Source organism: Akebia trifoliata, chromosome 5, assembly GCF_017979445.1.
Source record: "Akebia trifoliata isolate Shusen 1 chromosome 5, ASM1797944v1, whole genome shotgun sequence".
NCBI lineage: Eukaryota > Viridiplantae > Streptophyta > Magnoliopsida > Ranunculales > Lardizabalaceae > Akebia > Akebia trifoliata.
The window spans coordinates 12583921-12610220 of NC_141379.1; the positions used below are offsets into that span (position 1 = coordinate 12583921).

Here is a 26300-nt window from a genome sequence, read left to right on the forward strand (position 1 = left end):
GCTGAAATCGAGACAATCGACACGGGAATCCTTTCTCCCTTCTGCGACGGAGGACGGTTTGACCCCGAAATCGATGAAATTCGAGGTCGAAGTTTTCGAAATCCACGTATATACATACGGCTGATTTTTGATGATACGGGTTGAAAAAGATGAGAAAACGGAAGGAATTTGGTTTGGTTAGGTTATGTAGAAAATGAGGCTATGGACATTTCTCCCTTCTGCGTCAGAAGACGGTTTGACCCCGAAACGGACGAAATCCGAGGTCAAAGTTTCAAAATTTTCGTATATAAATACGGCTGATTTTTGGCGATATCGGGTGAAATAGAAAGTGAAACGAAGAAAGGTTGGGTGGATTTTGTAGAGAACGCAGCTGCGAATCTTTTTCTCTTCTACGGCGATCGTCGAAAGTGGACCGTTTGTAAGAGATCTGAGATGGAAAATCGGAGGAAAAACAAATTTTTTTTTTCATTTTTATTTGTCGCGCGGCTATATGGATGAGTTGGGGAAGATGACATATATAAAAAAAATTTAAATATTATTTATATAAAATTTGGGACGAATTCGATATTTTATCAATTGTTTTGATCGATGATAACTTGATTATCCGGACTCCAAAACTGACAAATGAATACTCTATTTCGCCTAATTTTTCGTTTCGGATCTAATGGTGTAGTCAATTTCTACAAATTATTTCTCTATCAAAAATTTACATTTTTGGCCTGAGGTGACCACTAAACTTGATGTCGTTTTCGTTTTTGATGATAATTCGACTTCCTGATCTTGAAAAATGATAAATAAATAGTCCATGTTTAATAATTTTTCGTTACAAATCCAATGGTATGATCAAATTTTAAAAATTCTTACTCTAACAAAAAGTCACTATTTTAGTCTGGTCTGATCCGATAATCAAGGATTTTGCAACTTCTATATTCGGACTCGCATTTGAGCGTGTTTACAGACTAAAGTATGTTTTTCGATCATTTTGAATCCAATGGTGAGGTCAGATTTCATTAAAAATGATCAGAAATATCCTAAAGTTTTATCCCTAAGTTCCACTTTCAAGATTTTCTTAAAATTCCACTATTTATTTTTTCCTCGAGATACGAATTGAAAATTCGTGGTGTTACAGAATCGACCGAAATCCCAGATCAAGCTTGGATCCCAACATGATCCAAGACTTAGATAAATAATCACAGAACCAACCGAAATCCCAGATCGGGCTTGAATCCCAAAATGATTCAAGACTTTGATAAATAATAGACTAATCGATCATATTAGATTTCACATCTCTCATCTCATAAAGTGATACTTGGGTCCTCACACCTCCGTGAGGATCCGACCTTATTAGAGTTTCGTGCTACTCACCTCATAGAATGACATACGGGTCCACAGAGGGAACCGACCTTATTAGAGTTTCGTGTTACACACCTCATAGAGTGACACACGGGTCCACAAAAGGAATCAACATTATTAGAGTTTCGTGCTACTCACCTCATAGAGTGACACACGGGTCCACAAAAGGAACCGACCTTATTAGAGTTTCGTGTCACTCACGTCATAGAATGACACACGGGTCCACAGAGGGAACCGACTTTATTAAAATTTTGTTTCATTCACCTCATAGAGTGATACACGAGTCTGCAGAGGGAACCGACCTTCTCGCCTTATAAAAATTTGCTAAATCGACCTGAAAAACTTGAACCAATAGAGATCACAACGTTCATAGAATATAATCATTTTATCTTTGTGGGTTAGAATTATGGGCTGAACCTCCCACTTCAATGGAGTCCTTAAATTTAGTCAAATTGGCTATGAGGTTAGCCCCCATACTACTTTTAAATTGAGCCTCATCAAGTAACAAATTTGGTCACATAGGACTCTTATTACAAGCTCGAACTAAGCCCCTAATCATACAATAATAAATTGAATTATAAATTAAGCTACTTAACTCATTGGAGTCTATAGACTCGACTGAGCTGGAAATAGAATTAGGCCCCAAAATTTTTCTTTGTCGAGCCAACCAAACAAGCGAATTGGGCCCCCAAACATTAGCCCCCACGTTAATTTCATGATGAGTTAACTTGCATAATAAATAGGCTTACATAAGACTATTAATTATGGGTATAAATCGAGCCCCTGAACCATACAATCGTTCGACACTATTGTTTGTTCGACAATTAATAAAATTAAAGAACTTTGAATTTAATATAAATACATGGTTGTATCAGCGTATTTGTGATACGTCCCTTTCTTTGGAAGATCATATTGTTTCTATCTCGGTATGAATCTTTTTAATTGAAATACGTTGGAACACCTTCCTTTCCCATAACACTTTGTTGACATATAACAGCACCATGCAATCTTCACACCAGCCCCCTGCACCTTTACATGAATTCAGTTATAGCAAACTAGGCTTGGCAATGTGGTTGCCTTGGCCAAATTAATCAACATGATTTCAAGGTAATTCATATAATTCTTACTATTCTTGGCAGTAGCCCTCACATAGATAAACTTAGCCACATCATTATTGACCTAATCATTATTATTGCCATTAATTCAACAGCATTCCTGGATCCCAATTAATCTATGATGCATATACGCATTTCCTTCCCCATTCCCAACTATCTTTCCGGTTTGCCACACCGTGCAACACGTTTTACTAAATTGTCATTTCATCAAACAATTTGAGGGCTTGGAACAATTCAAACAGAAAAACAAACTCACACGTCTCGAGTCCCAACTCACCCCTTATTTTTATCAACATAAAGATTGTATTAAACATCTAAAATTGATGTTCATGTGGTGCATCCCAATACTCCCCATACATAATTATCATGTGTCATGGAACCTTTTAACAACTCATCTTAGCTATTTAATTTGTCCAGTAAAAGGGTTTCAATGTACATCGTAGTTGCTGTACATTGGAAACTCACAACTTTTTCTACTCTTGTTATTTTGCTTTGAAGCTTTTATATACATCAAAGATTCATGCAAAAGAAATATACTCAACCAAACTTTCAGTTTTTGAGATTTGTATATAAATACCTGATGCTGTCATCGCACTTTTACCTTTTGCTTCTCTAGTTGCTCCTCCAATTTTCTTCAGGGGGCGTAATTTCATTCGGATCTCATTAAATGGTCTCGCCAAACGATACCTCTTGAATCACCAACAAAAAAAAATATTTATCCAAGATCTTCAGGAAATTGTCGAACAGATCATTGATCTTATCCCATTCTTCGCAAATCGTGCTTCCGATTCTAATGGAGTGATTCAAAAGAGTAGAAGCCAAGCGGCGACATCTTTGGTAAGTTTGGAACCAATTATACTGTAGAGATCCATGAACAATTGATAATCTATGTGGATGAACTGAAACGACTCTCTCTAGAATGTTAGAGCTGTGTAGTTTGCTTCGTTTTTCGATAGATCGTCTGTTTCTTTTGGCCGCTATTAATGACTTGCAACTCTCTCTCTCTCTCTCCTTTTTCTGTTTAACAAATTCGTTGAGTCTGATCCTTCAAAACCCTCTTCCTCCAGATCTATCGCCGATCTCCTCAACCTTTCGGCCATCACCGCAACCACACACAACCTCGTTTTTCAATTTTTTTTTTAATATTCTCTTCAGCGGTTCAGCCCCTTGTCGCAAAACCCATAGCCCTACATTCTATCTCTTTCTTTTTTCTCAGCTGCATTGCGATTTGTACCTCGACAAAATGAGATCTGAAATCCAAGATCCATAAGGGTTGAAATTGACGGCAACCCCCAATTTCTGATTTGGATCGTCCCATGTGATTTGTCATAGATTTTCCCTTTCGTTCCCACGGACGGCACCAATTGTGGAGGTCAATTTTGGGATTGACCTCAAGATCTCCTTTTAACAAAGATCATTCACCAATGAATCATAGAAATAATAGAAAAAATACCGAAAAAGAGAAAGAACACAAAGAGATTTTTTACGTGGTTCGGCAAATGTACCTACGTCCACGGGCTCGGGGAGCTGTTTCACTATAGATTTCAGATTTACATAGCCTCCTCTTTCCCTCTCCATCTTTTCTCCTCCTTTTTAGCCTCCCCGTTTTTAAATAAAGAAATCCTAATTAGAGTCTTAACCCTAATTAATTACAATTAACCACATTGTCCCTTATCCAAAATAACAATTACATAACAAGAAAAAGATTCCTTTTAAATTAGGAATCTTCCCTAATAATATATAACTCTCTTTAAATAATGCCACGTGTCCACCTCAAGATGCGCATTGATGGTGTTAATGAACGATCCAGATAGAAGACGATTTTATCCCTCTACAACTCTCATTAGTAATTCGAAATATAGCAAAAAAATCGATATATGAAAAAATTAGCTATGGGCAATTTTTTTCATCCTAAATAAGTATTGATATATACATAATAATAACGGGTCAGATAAAGTATTATTAGGTCATAAGCTGCCCTAGACTTAATGGGGATGGACAATTTTGAGAAAATTTTAGAAACACCCCTGCAAAATTAGTGATATCGATTTTCCCTCTTGCAAAATGTAAGATTGGGTTCATCCTCTTGATCAAAAGTTAACATTCCATTTTGTTGATGAATTATTTGTGAAATTTTCATTCTATTCAAAATATAATTTCAAAACTTTTAAATTACTAAAAAGGAAAATCATCTATGATTCCGTCCACACCTCCACATCAGCTCAGTGTCTAAAGTTGTATTGTGCATTATTACACCCCAACCTCAACATGTCTCTTTAAATAAATCAAAATTTTACTGTGATTTCTTCAACAAAAAGGATCTTAACCTCCGGTCAAGGGGGATAAACCTGATCTTGAATTTTGCAAGAGGGTACACTTCATATCTCTAATTTTGCAGTGGGGTACCACTAAAATTCCCAAATTTTAAATCCTAATCTTGTGGACTCAAGACATTAAATCTTCATGATCACTAATGTGTCATGTTAACTCGCATATAACAAGACCCATATATAATTCATTTAATGGTAGTGGAATTGACTTATGTTTTGTGATCATAGTCACCAAATCAGAATACGAGTTTAAAATGAAAAGGAAAAACTTTGGAAAAGACGTAAGAAAAAATGATAATAAAATGGGAAAAAAAATGAGACTTACACACATAATTATACATTGAGTTGTCCTTGAGTAACATTGAAAAGGACATCATTTCACACATTGGTTTGCATAGAACCACTTATGCTTTTTATTTGTATCCGGATGAAAAGCATCTATGGCTCTATAAACACACCCATTTCATTAATGTTTGAAACGGTTTTAATTTCAATGTTATTTCAGCATTTTATTTTATGATAAAAACAAGTGTAACCATCAATGTACTTTTGGAGTAAAATGGTACAATATTAAAAAGATTTAAAAATCATAACATATAAAATCCACATTAGATAACATTTATGAATTAAATCACAAACAATCATAAAATCATAAAAATTAATCATAGGCCTACAAATAAATAAGTTATTATTATTATTTTAAAAAAAAAACATAAAGAAGTCTTTTTTTTTTTTTTAAATCGAGTTTTTAGAGGTGTCATAGACATTTTAAAATTTAAACTTTTTTTTAGAAAAGTGGAGTTATAATTGCATTCGTTTCATAACCGTGTTCTTGTCTGGGTCATTATTATCCTGTGTTCCTTGGTTATGATTGTCAACCTCAACATGGCCAAGGCATTGTGTAACCAATTTAATAAACAGGTTGGGTTCTGGTTGAATGTTTCGACACGACTATCGAATGGATACGGTTCGGGTTGGGTAATCTTCAGAATACCCTAAGCTCAGCACGACCCGACCCACTGCTATAAACGTCAACTGTCACCAAATAGTTACAATAAAATATCCATCTACATGAACTTAAATATATCATGTTAGCATATTAAAACTCCAAAGGAAATAGTATGTACAAATACCTACTTGATACCACAAACAAAAACCATTTATTTTATTGGTTGCATTGGCAATGGTGGTGGAAACAATGTTACATCCATGTCTCAATGCACACACGTGATACGAGTCCGACTTTGCAGCAGAGCAGGCCGTTTCAAAATTTTGAAAGGAACCCTCCCCGTTAAAAGATACGTGGCATTTTGCATTTATTTCATGCCCCTAGATTTCCTCCAAAATTTGGAATACCTCCTTGGAAATACCAGTGTAAACCAATGGAGAGGGTTGTTTCAAAATTTTCAAGGGTCCTGCTCGCTTCAAAGTTTTTTCCCATGGGATACTAGAGGCACATAACATCTAAACTAGTAACAAAAATAAAAAGTTTCTCGTTTTATCCTTCTATAAAGAAGGTTATGAGTTCAAATTTTGTCTAGGAGCATTTTAGACAGACCAATAAATCAGATGACATTCTAAAAGACGACTTTGAGCAGAGTCAGAAAATTATATAATTAGTTCCATTATAGTCTGTTCAAAATATATTACATTCTTCTGATTCATTAACCTTCCACAATCTGAGTATTTTGATACTTTATAGCAGCTGTTCTGATTCATCACTCTGCCATGTAGCTATTGCTAGAGTATGACGGCCACCACACGCGACAAGCTTAGCACACCAACATCCTCCGCCACTGCTACTCAGATTCCTAGGTTGTGGAAGGTTAATGGGTACATCCATAGGGTGACCAGTCGTTACTTTTCTCCCACATCCAAGACGTCCATGGTCTCCACGTCCAAACTGCCAATGAAAAACCAGCCAACTTATTAATCAAATAGTTATAACTACAAGATTTAAAATCTCTTTTGGAGGCAATGTTTTGGTCAAGAGAAAAATTGAATTTTTCAAGTCCTGGCCGAAACATTCCAAGACGGCGCATTAACCATAGTACTTCCGCTGCCTACCAAACAAAATACACCCATGTGCATGGACACGCACATACACACATTTCATAGCTCTTTAGTGCTTGCAAGACTCAACAAGAATGGTTTACTGGTTTCACTAATAACAACTACCATGCATGCAGACAACAAACAAGAATAAAACATATGACGACAGGAATTAGGGAAATTTAGTTTGATATACCCTTTGAGTTTTGGTGAATATTAATGTACCCGTGTTTTCAAACTTACATTCCCATTGATATTTCATCAATCGAAATGTTAAATTAAATGTTTCCATTTTCAGCCTGACCAAAATAGACACTGAAACAAAAATTTAATACATTGAGGGAGATACAAGTCAGTATTCTACTTTATTTGTTTATTTGCTTTTTTTTTTCCTTTCTTTACACTTATATTTTGTCTTCTTCTTTATAGCTAAATTCTTACTTCCAGGTTGATCTTATATTCAACAAGCACAGAATGATCTTTTAAACACAAGCATTAAGGTACTTACAGAAAACATTCGCCCATCACGTGTTAATGCTACTGAGTGAGTGCCTCCACAGGACACCTATATACAATATCAAGAGCAGATAAACCCAAACAGTTAATCATGAGGAGAGGGAATCCATGATGAACTGACTAAAACCGATATATCACTTACTACCAGTGACACATAAAGGTAAACAAATCTAACATTCAAACCAAGTATATTATTGATCTAGAGTTCTTTGATTGTTGAACGTACCTGAACTATGTCCTCCCCTACTAGGAGTTGAACCCTCTGAGGCATCATTTTACTGCTCTTGTCATCTCCAAAGCCAAGCCTCCCATGCTCCCCCCTTCCCCAGCCATACACCTGCAATGAAAGACCAAGCCATACCAAAGAAATTATCTCAACTGCGCAGATTTAGACATCAAATTTCTTAACCATTTTTTTTTTTTTTCAGGATAAAGTAAACACATTTCTGAGCATATAAAGTAAACGACTGAGCAATGGGTCTAAGCTTGATATTGATCCATCTTTCTTTCAATGAGATATGATCATTATTGACACATTTAATTCTCATGAATTGCATGGAAAACATCAAACACCCGTTTTAGTGTTCTCATATATGCCACCAAATAATAAGGCACAATATGAAACAGAAGAATCTAACCCCCTCCCAGTGATTAAGTTGTCTTGGTCTTTGTATTTAATATAGCTCATGCTTTTGTTTTGATCAATAAATGAGAATTCATTAAGAAGAGGAAAGGCTAAAGGGAAGCTCAATGGAGGTCGATGTGACCTACCAAGCAAGCGAGCACCCAATCAGAGAAAGAAATCAAAACCAAACGTCAAAACACAAGAAAGCCCACTTAAAAGCCTACACCAATTACACAAAAGCAAGGAATCCTATCTAAAAATATATCGACGACTAGGAATTGCAGTTAAGCCCCTACTCTGTTTTTTCAGACTCATACTCTTTCACAATGGAATGAAGTAAATGTTTTTCCCTATGTTGCATAGATACAGTAGTGCATGTCCAAATGTGAAACATGTACAATGATAGATTTGGAAAACACCAAAATATAGACTTCATTTTTTTTATAAGCAAAATATAGGCTACATAAACCCAAAAATATATTTTGATTAAACAAAGAAACGGTTTCTATGTAAGCTGATAATAATTAATAAAAATGATTGTCATGCCCCAATTTTCCCAAATCTATGATCTCTGACTTGACTTGTAAAACTCGAAGCCGGGGTGCAAGAATTTCTATTGAGAGCTGCTATTGCCACACCAATTCCTATGTAAATCACCAAAGATTTGCACACAGCTGGTGTGGCGTTTGTAAAAGTTGGTGTGGCAATAGTAACTTAAAAAAAATCAAATCGAAAATTCCATGAAATATTTTTACCTCAAATTCAATCATTCCTCTCATTCATTTACATGAATCACATTAAAACAAAAAGCTAACTTGGAAATTCGACTATTTGACAGCACCTTTTCTAAAAAATTGGACTTGTGGTAATTTTTACCTGGTGAAATAAACCTGCACAATATATTTACTGTATTTAACCATCCATATTACAACCTATTCTTTAGTTACACACCATACATTCCATCACATCTATATAATCTATTCTACATATGACCATCACTAACAGAGGATCATTTTATGATTCATCTTTTCTTAGGGAGATTTTGTCCTACGTTTTATCATTGCCTCATACTTATTGGATATTACCCAAGTCGATATTGTCCCTATTCCAATGTTGGGAATTACATGTCTTTACTCAAAGAAACAGAATTTTATGGCCCTTAATAACTTTTGTAATCTGTTGGGGAACCTGGAAGAAAAAAAATAAAAAGGTAAAAAGAATATTTCAAGGGAAGGAACAATTGTGTGAGGAGATAATCTTAGAAATTTTAGGACCGTTGTTTTTCTGGTGCAAGTTATTCGATGAATTCAAAGGGGTGATCTTCTAGAATTGCATGTTAAATGGGATCTTATGTGCTCCATTTAAGGTCAAACGTGATACGTGTCCTTGTATCTTATAGATCACCCTACACCCTTGTTTAGGTTCTTGTATCTAAGTAAGATGTCTTGAGCTTTATTGATTTAATAAACTGATACTTACAAAAAAAATGATGTCTTACCACCAGTAGCAAAAAATCCCTCCGACAAGTCATAGAAATGGAAATAAATAGACACCTAATTAAAAAAGCCACTTAAACTAAAAACAGTGAAATGCATACCTCGCCCTCATTTGTCAATGCAGTGGAATGCCATCCTCCAGCGGCAATATCAACCTGGTGGAATTCAGAAAAATAAGCATAATGAGAAGACTAATCCGAAATTAGTCATTAAGATACTGAAAAATGGGGGTTGTACCTATGTGAATCTGATAGTAGCCAAATCTTTTGTTTTCTTGTATGATTAACAAAGAATGTTCGTTTATGGTTCTAACCTATTTGAAAATAGCCTCCAACTGAAAGATCTTCAGTTATGTGACACTCACTGCATCTTTGTGTGCATAATTATTCTCCATTTTTTTTTTGTACATACAATTCTCACATTTTACCTTAAGATGTTTTGACATATGATCAAAGAAGAGATCATTTAAAAATTCCATCTTTTTTAGACTCTCGTGGGATGTGAACTTGCCATTAGTATTCTATGCTCAAACTTCTAAATTATGAATTAACTCATTTAGTCTAGAGGATACTACCCAAATCAAGTGTGCGAAAAAAATAGCACCCTCACTAACGTGATTAAAGTTCTTTTGTATTTTGAGTTTTTGGTAAATGGGAAATCAGATAAAAAAAGACAAGCTTGCAGATGTCGATTACTACTTTGTGCATACTGCATACATTATTATAAGGCATTGCTCAATCTATACAGGCTTTTGGATATAAAAAAATTTCCATTTCAGGAGATTGTTTGACTGTAGGTATCTGGCACTTCTCTTTTTTTAAAGAACCCAACACAAAACTAACATGAATCAGTTAAAATTGGACAAGTGAGATAATTTACTATAAGTGCAAAGATTTCCTTTATGAAGTATTGATTTGGAGGTAATATATTCAGAGAAGTCCACAAAGAAATAAGTTAGCTTTAATTCTAATTGTTACCCTATTGGAATGGACCAAAGGGGGAAAAACTCAAAAGAATGTGATGGTATCAGAGTATAGAATACGAACCAAAGTCTGATCAGACAGTCCTTGAACGGGAATAGGTTGTGATCTTGGTTGGGTATCCCCAGTTCCTAGTTGTCCGTACTCATTATTACCCCATGCCCATAGCATTCCTTCCTCCAGCAGTGCCAAGTTATGAAAAGCACCAACTGCTATAAGCCTCACCTTTTCGAGACCCTGCACTCGTACAGGAGTAGAAATCTGTTTTCTGCAATAGTAAACCTCATTCATAAGCAAACACCAAGCATTATCATGAACAGAGATTTAGTTAAGCAAGTCAAGAGGCATACATATCTCCAGGTGGCCATGGCTGACCCCATGTCCATACATGCCCCTCATGTGTAAGCACCACAGAGTGAGTACCTCCAGCAGCTACCTGCAACAGAAGTAGTCAAAGAACATTAAACATTTTTTCAGAGTTGCCTTCACCATTTCTGACAAGCATAAGAGGAAGTAGAAGAAAAGGAACAAATATGGAAAAGAAGTAAAAATATAAGATTGTCCATAAGGACTTTAAATATATCTTCTCTACTAAAAAGAATAAAACTACTACTAGTGACATTCAATAACAATTTATATTATCCAATACTCCCCATCTCAAGCTGGAGCATTGATATTTACCATGCTGAGATTGAAAAGTACGTCTCAAAGAGTGGAAGGACCGATAGCCTTAGTGAAGATATCCCCTAACTTTAGGTGTGGCGATGAGACTCACTTGAAGCATTTCATAAACAAAAAATGTCTGCTTCAATGTGCTTAGTTCGCCCATGTAAACAGAGTAAAAAAATGTGAATGGCAGCCTCATTTATCATAATGAAGAGGGGCATAGACTGGGAGACTACGAGTTTTTTCTTGGATTTCTATGCAACTAGATTACCACTTAAAAATGTACAATAGCCTGAGGTACATCGACAATTAGTAATAGAGCCAGTGCAATCAACATTAGAAGAGTAAATGTCAAGGTGGCTACTGGCTGAGTACGTAAGCCCACGACCAATACAACACTTAAGTTACCGTAGCATGTAGTGCACAGCAGCAAGGTGAGGTGGGCAATGCATGAATTGGTCAACATAGGTGATACCAGGACAAGTGATACTCAGGTATATCAATTGACCAACCAAAAGTTGTACTTCCAAGGATTAGGAAGAAGGTCCTCAGAAGTCACAGGAAGGGAGTAGTTCCTCTGGTCCATTCCCAATAATAAATAAATAAATAAACACTTTAGGATACCTAGATACTTCATATCATGTGTCTAGTCCTGTATTCATTTATGTGATGAAAAAGATTCGTGCTTGGGGCTGGCCGATTGTTATACGAGCCATCCTGATGCAACCCTCCTCTATATCTGGGCTTGGGACCATCAGCGTACTGTTAGCACATGAAAACAAGGGTGGTGGATGAAAGCATTGTAAATGCGACATGGAAGGGGCCCTTTTCAAGTTTTGACCCTATACACATCAAAGAAAGATATTTGCAAGTTACTTTTCACTTTTGTTTTTTCCATCTTCATTACTATTTTAATATCAGAGGGAAAAACTAAGAACTGCAACAATACAAATGAATGATGAGGCATTTTCAAGATACTTGAACTCTGTAAGAGCTTATTTAAGCTTGCTAATGTCAACAACAACTAAAATCTTGTGATGATTATGAAATTTTATCATATAGAAAACCAATTTAAGAAGAAACAAAAGATTTAAACATGATTTCTCATTTACAATTTGCGGACGATACTTTGGTTTTCCTAGATCACTCCAGGGATCAGGTGAGGGTGTTACGGGTCCTTTTGTGTTGTTTCGAGGCTATGTCTGGTTTACATATCAATTTGCAAAAGAGCAAGATTTTTGGGGTAGGAAACGTGAGTGATATACATCTGATGGCTGCGACCTTGGGATGTGGGCATGATGTTTTACCTACGACTTATCTGGGATTACCATTGGGAGCACCCTACAATAGCATCAAAATTTGGGAAGGGGTGCTAGAGAAAATGGAGAAAAGATTGAGTATGTGGAAGGCCAAGTACTTATCCAAAGGAGGGAGAGTTACCTTGATAAAGAGCACCTTGACGAGTATCCCGGTTTACCTTCTATCCCTATTCACGCTTCCTAGGTCGGTGGAAATCAGATTGGAGAGGCTTATGAGAAACTTTCTATGGAATGACAAGAATGGTAAGAGGAAGTATCACCTGGTTAGATGGAAGGTTGTGTGTATGCCCAAGAAGAATGGGGGGTTGGGGATTAGGGGTCTTAGACTTGCTAATAGAGCACTTTTAGGGAAATGGTTATGGAGGTTTGGGGAGGAAAGGGGTAGATTATGGAGGAGGGTCATTTTGGCAAAGTATGGGGAAAAGAGACTGGGTTGGTATAGTGGCGAGGCTAAAGGCTCGTACGGGTGTAGTGTTTGGAAGGGTATCTTGAAAATGAACGAGGAGTTCGAGAAAGGGATTAGGTTCAAGGCGGGAACGGGTAATAAAATCAGATTATGGGAGGATAGTTGGTGTGGCACATCACCTCTAGCAATTCAATTTCCGTCTTTGTACGCCTGTTCTACAAAAAAGAACTGCTCGATTCAGCAGTGTTTGATTCGCAATGAGTTCACTTCCACTTGGGATTTGGGATTCAGGAGAAGCTTTAATGATTGGGAGATAACTGATGTGATATCTTTCCTTGATCTCTTACACTCGTGTCCTCTCAACGAAAGTGAACAGGACAGATGGGAATGGACGAGGGCCAAGGACTTGAGATTCTCTGTCAGCTCATTCTTTAAGTGCCTCAATTCTTATGCCGAGCGATCATTCTTGGGATCTATCATTTGGACCACTTCCATCCCATCTAAAATATCATTTTTTGTTTGGTTGGCTTCCCTTGGGAAAATTCTTACATTGGATAATTTGATTGCTCGAGGGTGGATCACACCTAATTGTTGTCCCCTGTGCATGAAAGATGGGGAGTCTGTCGACCACATCTTAATTCATTGCACATTCTCTCATCAAATTTGGTCATTATTCCTTGGTCTTTTTCATATTCAGTGGGTCATTCCTTGTAAGTTCTCCTTGTTGTTAGAAGGGTGGGCCAATAATGTTTTCTCATCCAGAAAAAGATTCTTGTGGGCTATTCTTCCCTCGGCTATTGCTTGGGGGGTGTGGAATGAGAGAAATAACAGGGTGTTTAACAATAAGATGAGAAGCTCCCACGGCACATTCTTGGAGATTTTGGGCTTGTTATACCTTTGGGCGAAGCAGAACATTGAGTTCAAGGGGATTACTTTTGATGACTTCGTTTTTAGATGGAACTCTTTATGTAGTCTTTGATGCTTTAATTTCTTCTTGATTTGTAGTTTGTTTAGAGGCTTTCTCGGCCTCTTTGTATTTTGTTTCTTTCAATCAATACATTACACTTATCAAAAAAAAAAAGATTTAAACATCACCTTCACATTTGTAAGTTTCCTCTATACTAGTTTCAAAAAGGAAACAGAAGAAGAAGGAAGACTCCTACAATTTGATCAAACTTATACAATAAAAAGACAACACAGTTATGTCGGTAAATAGATCACCTGTCGAACTGAAAGCTTTGGAGCACAACGCTGAGGAATCACAATGTCCCTTCTCAAAGCCCTACTACTATCATCTTTTCGCTCAGGTTCCTCACCACATTGACCATACTCATTCCCACCTACATCAAACACACTTCTTGACCTTCCACAAACATTAAATAAAAATAAAAAAATAAATAAAAAGCAAGACCCTTAAATTAATGGTCAGTAATTAGTAGGTGAAGGTGGGTTTTGAACCAAGGTCGTGGTATCAACACAAAGACTTTAAACAACTTAGGAAGCTGGCACATTCATGGGCCAAGGAACATAATTAAACATACCCCAAGCGTAAGCTTGGCCTTGATCGTCAACAGCCAGACAATGCCATCCACCAATAGCTGCCTGAAATTAAGAAACCACCATCAGAATCCACTCAATTAAACCTAAGGTATCGAATACAAATAAAAGTAATTGTTTTTTCTCTGACCTGAACAATCTTCACATTAGAAAGGGCTTTGACTTGGCTTGGTATGTTTTCAGTTTTGGTTTCTGGTGGATGGCCTAAGGTTCCTCTTTGGTTCCATCCCCATGTAAATAACTAAAACCCAATACAAAAAAAAAAAAAAAAAAAAAAAACCATTTTTTTAACTATAAAACTGAAAAAGCTAAAATATCCATTAACAAATAACAATAACCAAACTAATATACTAAGATTGATGAGCAAAAAACCAACCTTTCCATCTTCACAAATTGCAAGCGAGTTTCTACTTCCAGCAACAACAGAACAAACTCTCTTTGACTCAAGAGCCTTAACAGAGCAAACCAATTCTTTCTCTTCATTGTCTCCGATGCCCAACTGCCCATCTTCTCCTGATCCCCTAAAACATGAGGAAGAAGGTTTTTTTTCCCAAGTCAGTAACATAATAATACTAGAAAAAGCAAGTTCAACACTTAGACTACTAGTAAGAAGAGAAAGCGAGAGATTTAGGGTTTCAAACCATGCTAAGATGATGGGATTGGTGGCTGCCATGGAAGTTGGGAAGAAAGCTTGAATCAGAGGAGGCTATAAAAGCGTATATAGACTGTAAGTGGAAGTGGAACTGTGGAAGGGACAGGAAATAGAAAGAGTACGCCACTGTGGGTGAGGGTTTGTTGAATACCGATGTCATAGTCTTCACTCGGATGACGTGGCATGAAAATTATAGACCTGCTTCTTCGGGATACACATCTCACATCTTTTACGGGGATTTAATATCCCCAAGAAACAGATCTATGGTTGTGTGTCCGTGCTATGTCAGCCGAGTATCGACGGAGTGACGACTTTCTAATTTGAGAATATGCACTCCATTTGTAAAAGCAACCCCTATGGAAAATTTTATTGACATAGGCAGAAATAATAAAGATAAAGACACTCCAAGAATAAATAAATAAATAATTAATCAACCAAATTTTTTGAAAACACTTGACATTAGTCCTTTTCTATTTTTCTCTTTTTTTTTCCTATTCTTTCTTCTCTATTTATAGCACATCCTTTTTTTTGGTGAGGAAGACGTCAAATATTTCAAGACTCAACAATATAGTAATCAAAATCAAAATCTAATCAAAAAAATTTTCTTTTCAAAAAAAAAAAAATATATATATATATATATATATATATATATATATATATGTGTCTGTGTGTGTGTGTGTGTGAATTTTTAGTGGTAATCCTTTGAAACCCTTAAATCATTTTTTTAAATATTGATTTAAGTCATACTTTTCATCCTTAAACCACTCTCTACATTCCTTCTTCACTATTCAATGTTATATCTCCTTCATTAATAAAATAGATGATTAGAGTGTCTAATGATTAGAACTCAATGTATTGAAATGAAATGGATACAACCATGGTTTGAAATTTTGGAATGCAACAGTTGATATGTATATAGATACATATAAAATATTGAATATTTTGAGAATGTATCAGATATGTGATGAATTTATTGATCGGTTTTTTTCATAATCGAAACATTGTGATTGTTTTTTTTATAAGTTTTCCCTTGCCATTTTAAACTCGTACTCTAACTTTGTGACTATGGGTATATCATTCATCGAAATTTCTACTATTGCTAGAAAACTCAATTCTCTAAGCATTTCCTCATTTTTTTGATGATTGAACACTTTCTTCACCCATGTGACCTATTGACCAAATTTCCAACAATTGGTATATTGGCTCTCAAAAAATAAATTCTTATCAACCTCTTCTTTCAAAAATCTTATTTGTTTTTTTATCTCGTTGAATGGCAAACCTATTAATGATGTCCTCTTCTATTGTTTGGCAATATTACATTTGATTTGCATTCCAATATAGTGGTTTGGTTATTTTCGATGGTTGAGTTGGGTTTTGAGTCATTGTAGTGGATGAATTTTTTATTTAAGATGTCATTAATTGTGACATGGAAGTTGAAGTTTTTTTTTTCTACAGTTGCCATGAAGATTTGTAAAAGAGTAACATCCCCTATTAGTAAGAAACCACAAAGACTAGCATGCAAGTTATGCATATGCAAGGGGATTATTTTTAGAACTATACTTTGCTCCATTATCAATCTTTGTTTTTCGGGATTTCTAGTCTGTTTGGGATTTTTTGAATAGGTATTTCTTATGCTAAGTTATACTAACTTGTAACGTTTTCACATAGCCTATGTATTATTGTTTAAGATTTTCTAGCAACATTACATAATCCAATTTTTTTTCTAAGTGATCTTGTCGTTATTTTCGTTAATTGTTATCACTCTTTCCTAATCGTTGTCTTATTCAAAATATCGTTAAGTGTTATAGGGATTTCTTGGTCGCTTTTGATAGCGATGTTGCAATTTAGCGATTCCTTGATCGATTTTTCTGGGTGAGACTCTTCATTTAGCTATTCCTTGATCTTTTTTTGGAGTACTTTCTATCTTCGTTGTAGATACGTGGATTTCTCCATTACGACGGTCACATCTACTAAGGATTGTAGTCGCCACCATTCATATTGTAAGTGGGTGTGAATGGTCACCCGATGCACATTTTTCTAAAAAGTGACATTTTTGGCACGTAGTGACTCACGATGGATAAAAACTAATCAAACTTTGAGATTTGGGATAAGCGGCTCGGTTAGAAAAAAGGGAAGGTGTTAAGCACCATTTTCTCCTCGCCAAGTGGCGGTAACCTCAACTCAATTCGGTCATTTTAATTGAAAATATAAAAATAAAAATAAAGTGTCACGTGTTGATAATGTGTACCCTAACTTGGGATTTATTTTTGGCTTGATTATAGGATCATCTTATTGAAGGAGATGATCCTTAGCCTTGGGAATAACACATTTTTAAAAGTGTTGACGATGGTTATAGATCCATTCTCATGAGTTGAGAAGGATCCAAAAATCGGTTGCCTCAAAACGATTTGATGGGTTAAATCGATTTTATTTTATTTTTTTTGTGAAGGTGGTTACAATCCTTATACTTTCAATTGGACCGAAATCCAATCTACCAGAGATAAGGGAGGGGAAACATTACGTCTTAGGGGCTATCTAAAATAGAAATTAAAGATAGGTGAAAAGGGGTAGTAGAAGAGGGATATGGAGAAGGTAGAGAGAGAGAGAGGGGGTTGTTCTTTTTACCCACCTTGAAGCTTCCAGGTTTTCTTTTCTTTTCTTTCTTTCCTTCCTTATTCTTCTATGTCTTCTTGAGTTGAATCCTTAATGAGTCATGAGAATGTAACTCTTTTTAGATTAATGTAAGAGAGTAGTGAAGATATGAAAAGAAAATAGAGTGATTTTTGTGAGACTTGGTAAGAGATTTTTTTAGTGAAAGTTGGGAACCATTTTTGGGAAGAGGAGGGGGGTATTTATAGATGTTGAGTGGTCATTTTAGGGATATAATGGGGTAAAGTTGGGGAGAGTAGAGAATGACATATGTTTTAAAGGTAGGAGGTATGAAATTAGGAGTTGGGAGAGGGGTAAATATGTAATGAGAGTAAATGGGTTATGTTTTGATCCAAATGGTTTGGATCTTACCCAAACCATTTGGGTAGAGTGTTTGGTGAGGTGAGATGATGGGTGTTTAAGAGGGTGGTTGATTAATTGAGTGATGTTTGGTTTAAGAGAATGGAGGGTGTAAGAGGGTGGTTGGGAGGGTGAGGAAGATGGTGACATGTGGCAAGAGGTGTGGATGTTAGGGGTTTAGATTTAATTGATGGGAGAGATTGAGTGTTTAATTTGAGAGAATGGGTGTAGGTTTAGGTTGTAAGATGAGTTTATAGGAAATGATGATGGTAGATTAGGGAGATACATGATAATGGTAGGTTAGGGGGAGGTGTTTGATATGAGAGAATAGGGATTAGAGAATTATGAGGGTAGGTTAGGGGAGGGTGTAGGTTAGGGGAGGGTGTAGGTTGATAGTGTTTGATTTGAGAGAATGTAGGTTTATAGGGAGTAATGAGGTAGGTTAGGGGAGGGTGTGGGTTGATGTGATTTTTTAGAGAAAAGGTGATAGGTTGATGTGTGGATAGATGAAGTTTAAAAATAATTAATGGGGGTAGGTAGTTGGATGAGGGAGGTGAGATGGGATGATGACATGTGTCATATTTGATTATCAAGTTGGTGATTGGTTGATGTGGTTAGTGGTTTGTGGGTTAGGATTATGGTTGGATGTGAATTGGATATGGATAAGGGTTTGTGGACTTTTTAGTGTATTGGGCTTGGGTAGGGTTTGTTTTGGATTGGATTTTTGAGGATGGGTATGTTTTAGGTTTTAGGTGGTGTGGGATTGGTTTTAGGTTAGGGGATAAGGTGAGAAATGTAATTTGTGAGTGTTAAGGGTTTATGGACCTTAGATAGGCTTAGAATTTCTTCGGATTCGGAGCGGAGCGGTGATGGGTAAGGAAGGTGGAGATGGTTCCAAGTCTCATTTTACATTTTTTATCTTTTTAGGAATTTTTGAAATTATTGGATTGATCGAAACGCCACGTGTTGGCAAATCGGGCTTTTTAGGCCCATCGGAGAATTTTATTAAAAATGGGGTATTTCTGGGATACAAGGACGGAGCGGTAGGGTTGAAAAATTGTAGGGTAAGTCAAATCCCTTTTGGTGAGCCCCTTAAACTATTAGGAGGTCTTAAGGGCCTTGATTCGATCAAAATGCCATATTTCGATTGATTTGGGCCTTTGAGGTCCGTTGACAATTTTTATTGAAAAATCTGTATTTTTGGGCTTTTCGAGTAGGGGCCTGTTCATATTGGGGTGTCTACATTCGTCTTTTTCTTTTTTGTTGTTTTAGGGTCATTTTGTCTCATTTTCACATATTTTCCTATTTCTACTCCATTAATAGTTTTTTTTTCTTTATAGGGTTTCATTTTGAAACCTTAGATTTTGGTTTCAAGATTGTCGTTTATTTTTGCTAGTTTATTTTCTTCCTCATGCTTTAAACAATAGTGAATAACATACATAGACTTTGAAATCACATCTACAGTTGCTCCTACCTTATTCTTGATCATCCACTGTTTGGTAATTCTTCAAATTATTTATTCGGGCACCCATGTCGTAGATTTTGGTTTGAAAGTATTGGCATGTTTGGAATTGACAGAGCAAGGGTTTCAAAGGTATATGGGATGCAAGTGAAGTGTTTTGGGCAATGAGATCATTAATTGACTCTATTATTTCAAGAATCTGAGGTCTGATGCTCACATTTGATATTCTCTCTAGTAGGCAAACATTAAGGGGATTTTATTATTATATATCATGTTGGACCCATTGAACCACATGTCTATACATCATGTTGGGCCCTCAGAACCACAGGTCTCTTGTCTAGAAATCAGACACACTTTTGGTTGATCAAAGTCTCATAAGCACTAAATGTTATGAAGAAAGAGGAGAAGTCGAAGATTGTCAAATTGAAGAATTTTTTTTTTGTTGATATTTGTACTTATAGCGATCGCAAAATCATTATATTATAGTTATCTGTCGTTTTCACAATTTTGAAACCCCTTTATTTTGAGTTATTTGTAAAGGCCCCCCTCTATGATTTTATAAATAGAAGAAGCCTATTGTAAATAGAAAAAACAAAAAGAAGAGAATATTATTTTTTTTAATTTTGCTTTGAAGTCTTCCATGGGAAAGAGTTTTGGATTGTTTTGGCAAGATTGGATAAATCAAATTTGATCAGTAAGCTCGAATTTAAGTTATTTTAGTTTGTTTTTCAGCAACTTAATTGATCTTAGATCATCATTGTTAGAGGTTTATTTTGGATTTAAAATTTTAATTTCTCTTTAAAACTAAGTTATAATGATTGAATTCGAAGTGCATTCAACCACCTCACTACTTGTGAGAATGGATTCTTGATCATTTCTCCTTGTAGTAGGAACAAGTCAAAGAACTCCTCAATGTTCCCCGTCAATGGTTGTTTGAGATGGCCCTGAAACTATCTCAAATTGAATTGTTGCCTCGAATTTGTCCCAAAGAAACTTAAGAACCAAAGTTTTCCTAATAACTAAAGTTGGCGGAACAATAAGTTCCTCATATAATACTATATTAAGACTGATCATCTTTGCAAATTTCACCATACGAACGACGTATGGTTCTCCCATCCTTCTGGAAAAAAAATAAAGTACATTTTCCCTATCTCTATTAATAAAGGCATTAGAAAGTCTTTAGCCGTATATAACTTAAGGAAGTGATTGTCGTTGACTAATCCGATTGCAATGACTTTCTATTCTTCATCTTACAAACGTGGGGATGTGTATAAAAAAGTAAATGTCAAATATTGATGCATAGAAATGTGAAAAAGACAACATTATTTTAGGATGTTATAATGTGTCCCATGCCTTGCATCGTCATCCAATATTTACTCAAAGTGAAGCAATCATCGAAGTATGAAAGTGCGTCAGTCAATGTATCAACAAAAGATATATCTCTCTAAATCTAGCGTAGTCCATACAAATATTTTGCAACTCATTCCCTCGATCAACCTTTACTTGTTTCCAATTTTTATCTCCAATGATCCCTACAAGATCGTCGATTACTCCAAAACCACAATTACTGTCACCTTCGACATCTCTTACTTTTTTATTAATTGATTGATAAACGAGTGAAAACAATTTCAATACATAAAAGGATCCATATTACATGTTCGTCAGACTTAAAATTTTTGTGTGTTTTTCTAGCTCATCACTTTCTTTTGCTTAGGAATATTCTGTGATACCATGTCTTCAACAGCTAATGCATGCTCAAACTCAATGGTTCTCTCTTTGTCAACTTCTTACTTCTTTTGGAATTTAATTTCGATTTTCCCTTGTTTGAGCTTTTTACATCCGGCTTCTCCAAATTTATAGATTTAGGGTAAGATATTTCCCTCAACTTCTTCAAAAAATCAATTTTCACATCCTCATTTAAATTGTCGATAGTTTGCATAAATTTTAGTATATCCGAAAAACAATCGTGTTTTTACAAGGATCCAACTAAGGATACATTAGTTAATTTCTTTCAATGAGAATCGACCCATGATAGAGGAATGATATTACCTTCATGCCTAAAATGTGAAGTCTTACATGCACAAAGAAGTCTATGAGTGCGTCGTAAAGTACATCCACATGCAATAGGATTTGGAACAATAGAGTCAGATTGTTTCTTCTCCTCAAGAATGATATGCAATTCATATAATGAAATTAACCCCCTAAGTTATTAAACAAAATCCCACTGAAGTCATGTATGACAACGTGTAAACTTTTCTTGAATAAAGCCTTGATTTCAGTATGTTGCAAGTCTAGTAAAGAGTGAACGGACTAGAATGAAAAAATAAAAATTCCCTGAGAAATTGTGGCACCCCGTTAAATGATAACACAACGTCCCATGTCAGATCTCGAGACACTAGGTGGCACCTTGAAATTTCGGCATGATCTCCTCTGTTTATATTTTATTCCAAGGCGTTCAACCTGCACCTAATAAACAACATACATTATCCTGCATATATACATGCAAAATATAATACAAGTGAAAGCCTATATACATCTAATAACATATGATAGACCAGAGTGCGAAAAGATAACCAAAATAAAGGATTATACAAACATTCATCACTCTAACAAAAAGTCCTAATATTCAATGCAACATCTATAATACTCTTAGACAAATCAACACCAGTAAGGGGTATATCACCACTACTCACCAAGTAACGGACTCTGGTTGTCTATCTGATCTACTAGATAGTCCTCATTTGTGTTTTACACCTGTCTCGTCAAGCTCCGGATCTGAACTAAAAAAATGAAGAAGGAAAGGGTGAGTAATAATGGTTACCCAATAGGAAAACAAACAATTTCTACAAATAATTTTTCCTAACATGAACGAATAAACTACTGAATCATTTTAAAATATGCAAAGTTTTACAGAAAAAACTATGATTAACTGGTACATATAGCCAGGGATGAGCAACTAAACATTTTTAAACTCACATTACATCAATCAACAGTACTCACTATAGCATTTTCTTTTTATACAAATCTAATTGACCAAATGGAAACATTAAACATGTATTTCATTTTATATATCAAAATAAGGCAACAAATACATAATACACAATAGTAGAGTAGTGGAATTAGAGAGTTGGGATTCATGATTGGATCGCTCCTAATCGGGATATGATGTTTTATAATAAAATATTAGTTCCTGATTTTATGACTGGTCGCTATTTACCACACTTGCAGAATCATTTATCCTGCTCAGACTGGCCGTTTGACGTGATCGTAAGTAATTGGTCACTTTTCAATGTGTTAGAACGTTCGACTACTATAGATTGTTAGTAATCACTGACTAATCATCTTCATCTATACCTATCAAGCGTGCATGTGATTTTTCAAATATACAAATCATTCGTATACAACCACCTTTACATTACAAGTTCACTGGTAAAGATAGAAATGAATAAATCCGGATTCTAGTTGTGACTCTACTCTCATATGCGTCCCATACCACGTATGCGTTTGGACTACCATACATCCTAAAATAATGTATCACTCCTGATGATATGACAGACTATCCCTTCAGGTATTCACAAGCTCTTTAACAGTTCACAAAATAACTACATATATATATATATATATATATATATATATATATATATATATATGTATCATTTCCTTTCTTTAAAAATAATTAGAAAATTTTATTTGAAAATAAATGAAAATTAATATTCCAAAATTGAGAATTGATATCCAGTTTCCTACCATGCAACTGTGGCCACCCGACCTAAAATAAATAACAAAACTCAGAGCCTCTACGCCAACAGAATTTAAATAAACATGCAACCAATCATTATCTCTGGATATCCCTTCATTAACCTATATACAATATTACAATGTAAAATGCAGACATTACCCCTCGGGTGTGATTCTTACATTTTACTGTTTTATCCTCTTTTCCCATTTTTTTCGATTCTTACTTTTTCAAACACATCATTCATTTTTCAAATTCATTCACTCAAATATTCATTTTTCGATATAAAATCCTTTTTCACATTTTGAAATTCATTTTTATTATTTAAATTGAAAATTTACAAAACTTATATCAAAACAAGGTCCGAGTAATGCACATAACCCAACTGGCGGAATTAATCCAGTGAAATATCCTTACCTACATATAGTTTGTTATAAAATACAATTAAACATATCAAATATGCATGTTCTGACGTGAATTTAAAACAACAAAAAAAATTCTATATTTTTTTTTTGGAAACACATAACAAGTTTTCATTAAAATCCTAAATACGATTTTCATAACCTATGGCTATTAATAGAAATTGAGAGTCTTTACAATCTCTGAGCAAAAAAATTGAAGCGTGTGCGAGGAAATCGAGACAATTGGCGGGAAAATCGAGATGGATTGAACTTTGAGACGGTTGATTTTTGAATTTAGCCTAGTGGTTTCAAAGATCTCGATGTCGTCGTCCTTTTTTCCTTTTACCTTGGAGGACGGTTTGGCCTCGAAACTGATGAAATCTGAAGTTTAAAAATTGAAAATCTTGTATAACATACGGTTGATTTTTGATGATACGAGGCGAAAGAGATGGTGAAATGAAAAGATATTTGGTGGGTTTTGTAAATGTTGAGGCTGTTGACAGTTTTTCCTTCTACGTCGGAAGTCGACAGCGACCCGTTCAAGGTGAATCTGAGGTTAAAAATAAGAGAAAAACTATTTTTTTGAAACCATGACTGGTTTTGGATGAATAAAATGATGATGAATAGTATTTTTATTTAAGAAAAATTATTTATATAAATGTGGGATGAAATCGGTATTTTACATATTATTTCGTTCGACAATAACTTGACCGTCCAGACTCTAAAAGGGACAAATGAATACTCTATTTTGTCTAATTTTTCATTCCAGATCTAATAGTGTGGTCAAATTCTATAAATTATGTCTCTAGCAAAAATTTACTTTTTCGACCCAATGGGATCCGAAATTTGACGTCATTTTCGTTTTTGACAATAATTCAACTTTTTGAGCTTAAAAAATGACAAGTAAATAGTTCATTTTCTATAATTTTTCGTTACGAACTTGATGCTATGATTGAATTTTAAAAATTCTTACTCTCGCAAAAAATCATTACTTTAGCTAGTCCGACTTGAAAATCAAAGATTTTGCAATTTTGTGTTCGAACTCGCATTTGAAAGTGCTTATAGGCTAAAATATATTTTTTGACAATTTTGAATTCAATGGTGAGGTCAGATTTTATTGAAAATGACCAGAATAAAATCCTATAGTTTTACCCTAAGTCCTACTTTCAAGATTTTTTTTTAAAATTTAACTATTTATTTTTCCTCGGATACGAATCGAAAACTCAGGATTTTATAAAAATTCTAAGACATCTTTGCAATTTTGTATACGAACTCTCTACCGGATTATTGATAGTATTCCCAAAGTGCATAAATTGATCAATCCAAGAAACTACAAAACATTTCTTGTTTGATATCAACTAATTCAATTTCACAGAACTTGTAACATTTGAATACCTATATGAAAATTCCTTCTCAAGTGTAGATAATAAATCATCATACTTATACTCATTTGAGGTAAACAACAACGAATTCCATGAGGTAGTGAACTTGTCCCATACTTATTTTGTTGGAAATATTGGTTTTTTTACTTTGCTAACACGTTCCTCGATATGTGGTAATAACAAAGGAAATTTTTTGCTTCTAGAAAGACGATAGGAATTCACATTCATTAGAGCGATCTCTTTATATGTGACGATGATTGACAGAAGTGAATGTGTTGAGAGGATTGATTTCATACGTTATAATATTCAAGTATAATTGTCCTCTTTTTGAGAATCTATATAAACAAACACAAATTAAAATATATTCGATGTAAAAGTCACATTGACAATCTCAAGAAGCGGATATTTATATATATTTGTCTTGTATGTGCAATTCACGAGAAATACAAAGGGATTGCATTTGGCAAGTTATATCTAATTTGGGTGAGCCCAAAACATATCTCAAACTTTATCTAAACCCTAAATAATTTTGTGTCATTCTATACATCATTTTTCGGAAAGGGAATGCAACAACATTTGTATTTGAAATTTTCATGTCCCTTCAACAAGTCTCACGAGCTTCCAAATATTATAAATTTTCGTTATAGTCAACACATTATTAGCATTTATATCCTTTAATGCTCTTAATATTTCCTTTACTTATACTCTAATGATGCTTATTTCTTTAAAAAATGTGCTTTTTAGCATGGGAGTGGCCTTCAAAATTTTCAATGAGTGGATGGTTGTGGGTACCACAATCAACAAAAATCTTTCATTGGTCCCTTGATGGTAATTTTATACCTCGCAATGAGAAAGAACAATCACAACGTTGGGTACCGAACTGTCGATCGGGCTTTCAAGGATCTTAGCTTGGGTACTTTCTTGTCGAGTTGGTAATTTTTTTTCTTAGGTACTTTCCATTCCTTTTACAACCATATATAATACTAGGAATCTTAGCCAACTAACTGAAGTCTGATCTTTACACAACAACATCTGTACCAATAGATTTTTCAACGTTTCTTGCCCATTTAGTCATTTCATCAAAGTTGTCAAAGACATGTGAATAAATAATTAATAAAATATTAAAATTGAAACAATTAATTAGTCAATGTAATTGTAAATAATATAACAAAACACACCTAATCTGTGGTGAAAACATCCATGAAATCCGACTCTTCGAATGATTCATCAAAATTTGGTTCAT

The 26300-nt window shown here is 35.0% G+C and overlaps 1 protein-coding gene across 1 annotated transcript; it reads right to left on the reverse strand.

Moving 5' to 3' along the window:
• Positions 1-6406: 6406 nt before the first annotated feature.
• On the reverse strand, positions 6407-15215 carry LOC147401499 (ultraviolet-B receptor UVR8-like). Its single transcript, XM_086442809.1, has 11 exons — positions 15057-15215; positions 14792-14936; positions 14546-14656; positions 14400-14460; positions 14080-14198; positions 10818-10903; positions 10534-10735; positions 9589-9642; positions 7593-7703; positions 7359-7415; positions 6407-6701 (listed from the first exon to the last, which is right to left on the reverse strand). Exons 1-11 carry the CDS (start codon positions 15086-15088, stop codon positions 6495-6497), a joined length of 1185 nt encoding a protein of 394 aa, XP_086298935.1. The 5' UTR covers positions 15089-15215; the 3' UTR covers positions 6407-6494.
• Between the last annotated feature and the right edge of the window lie 11085 nt (positions 15216-26300).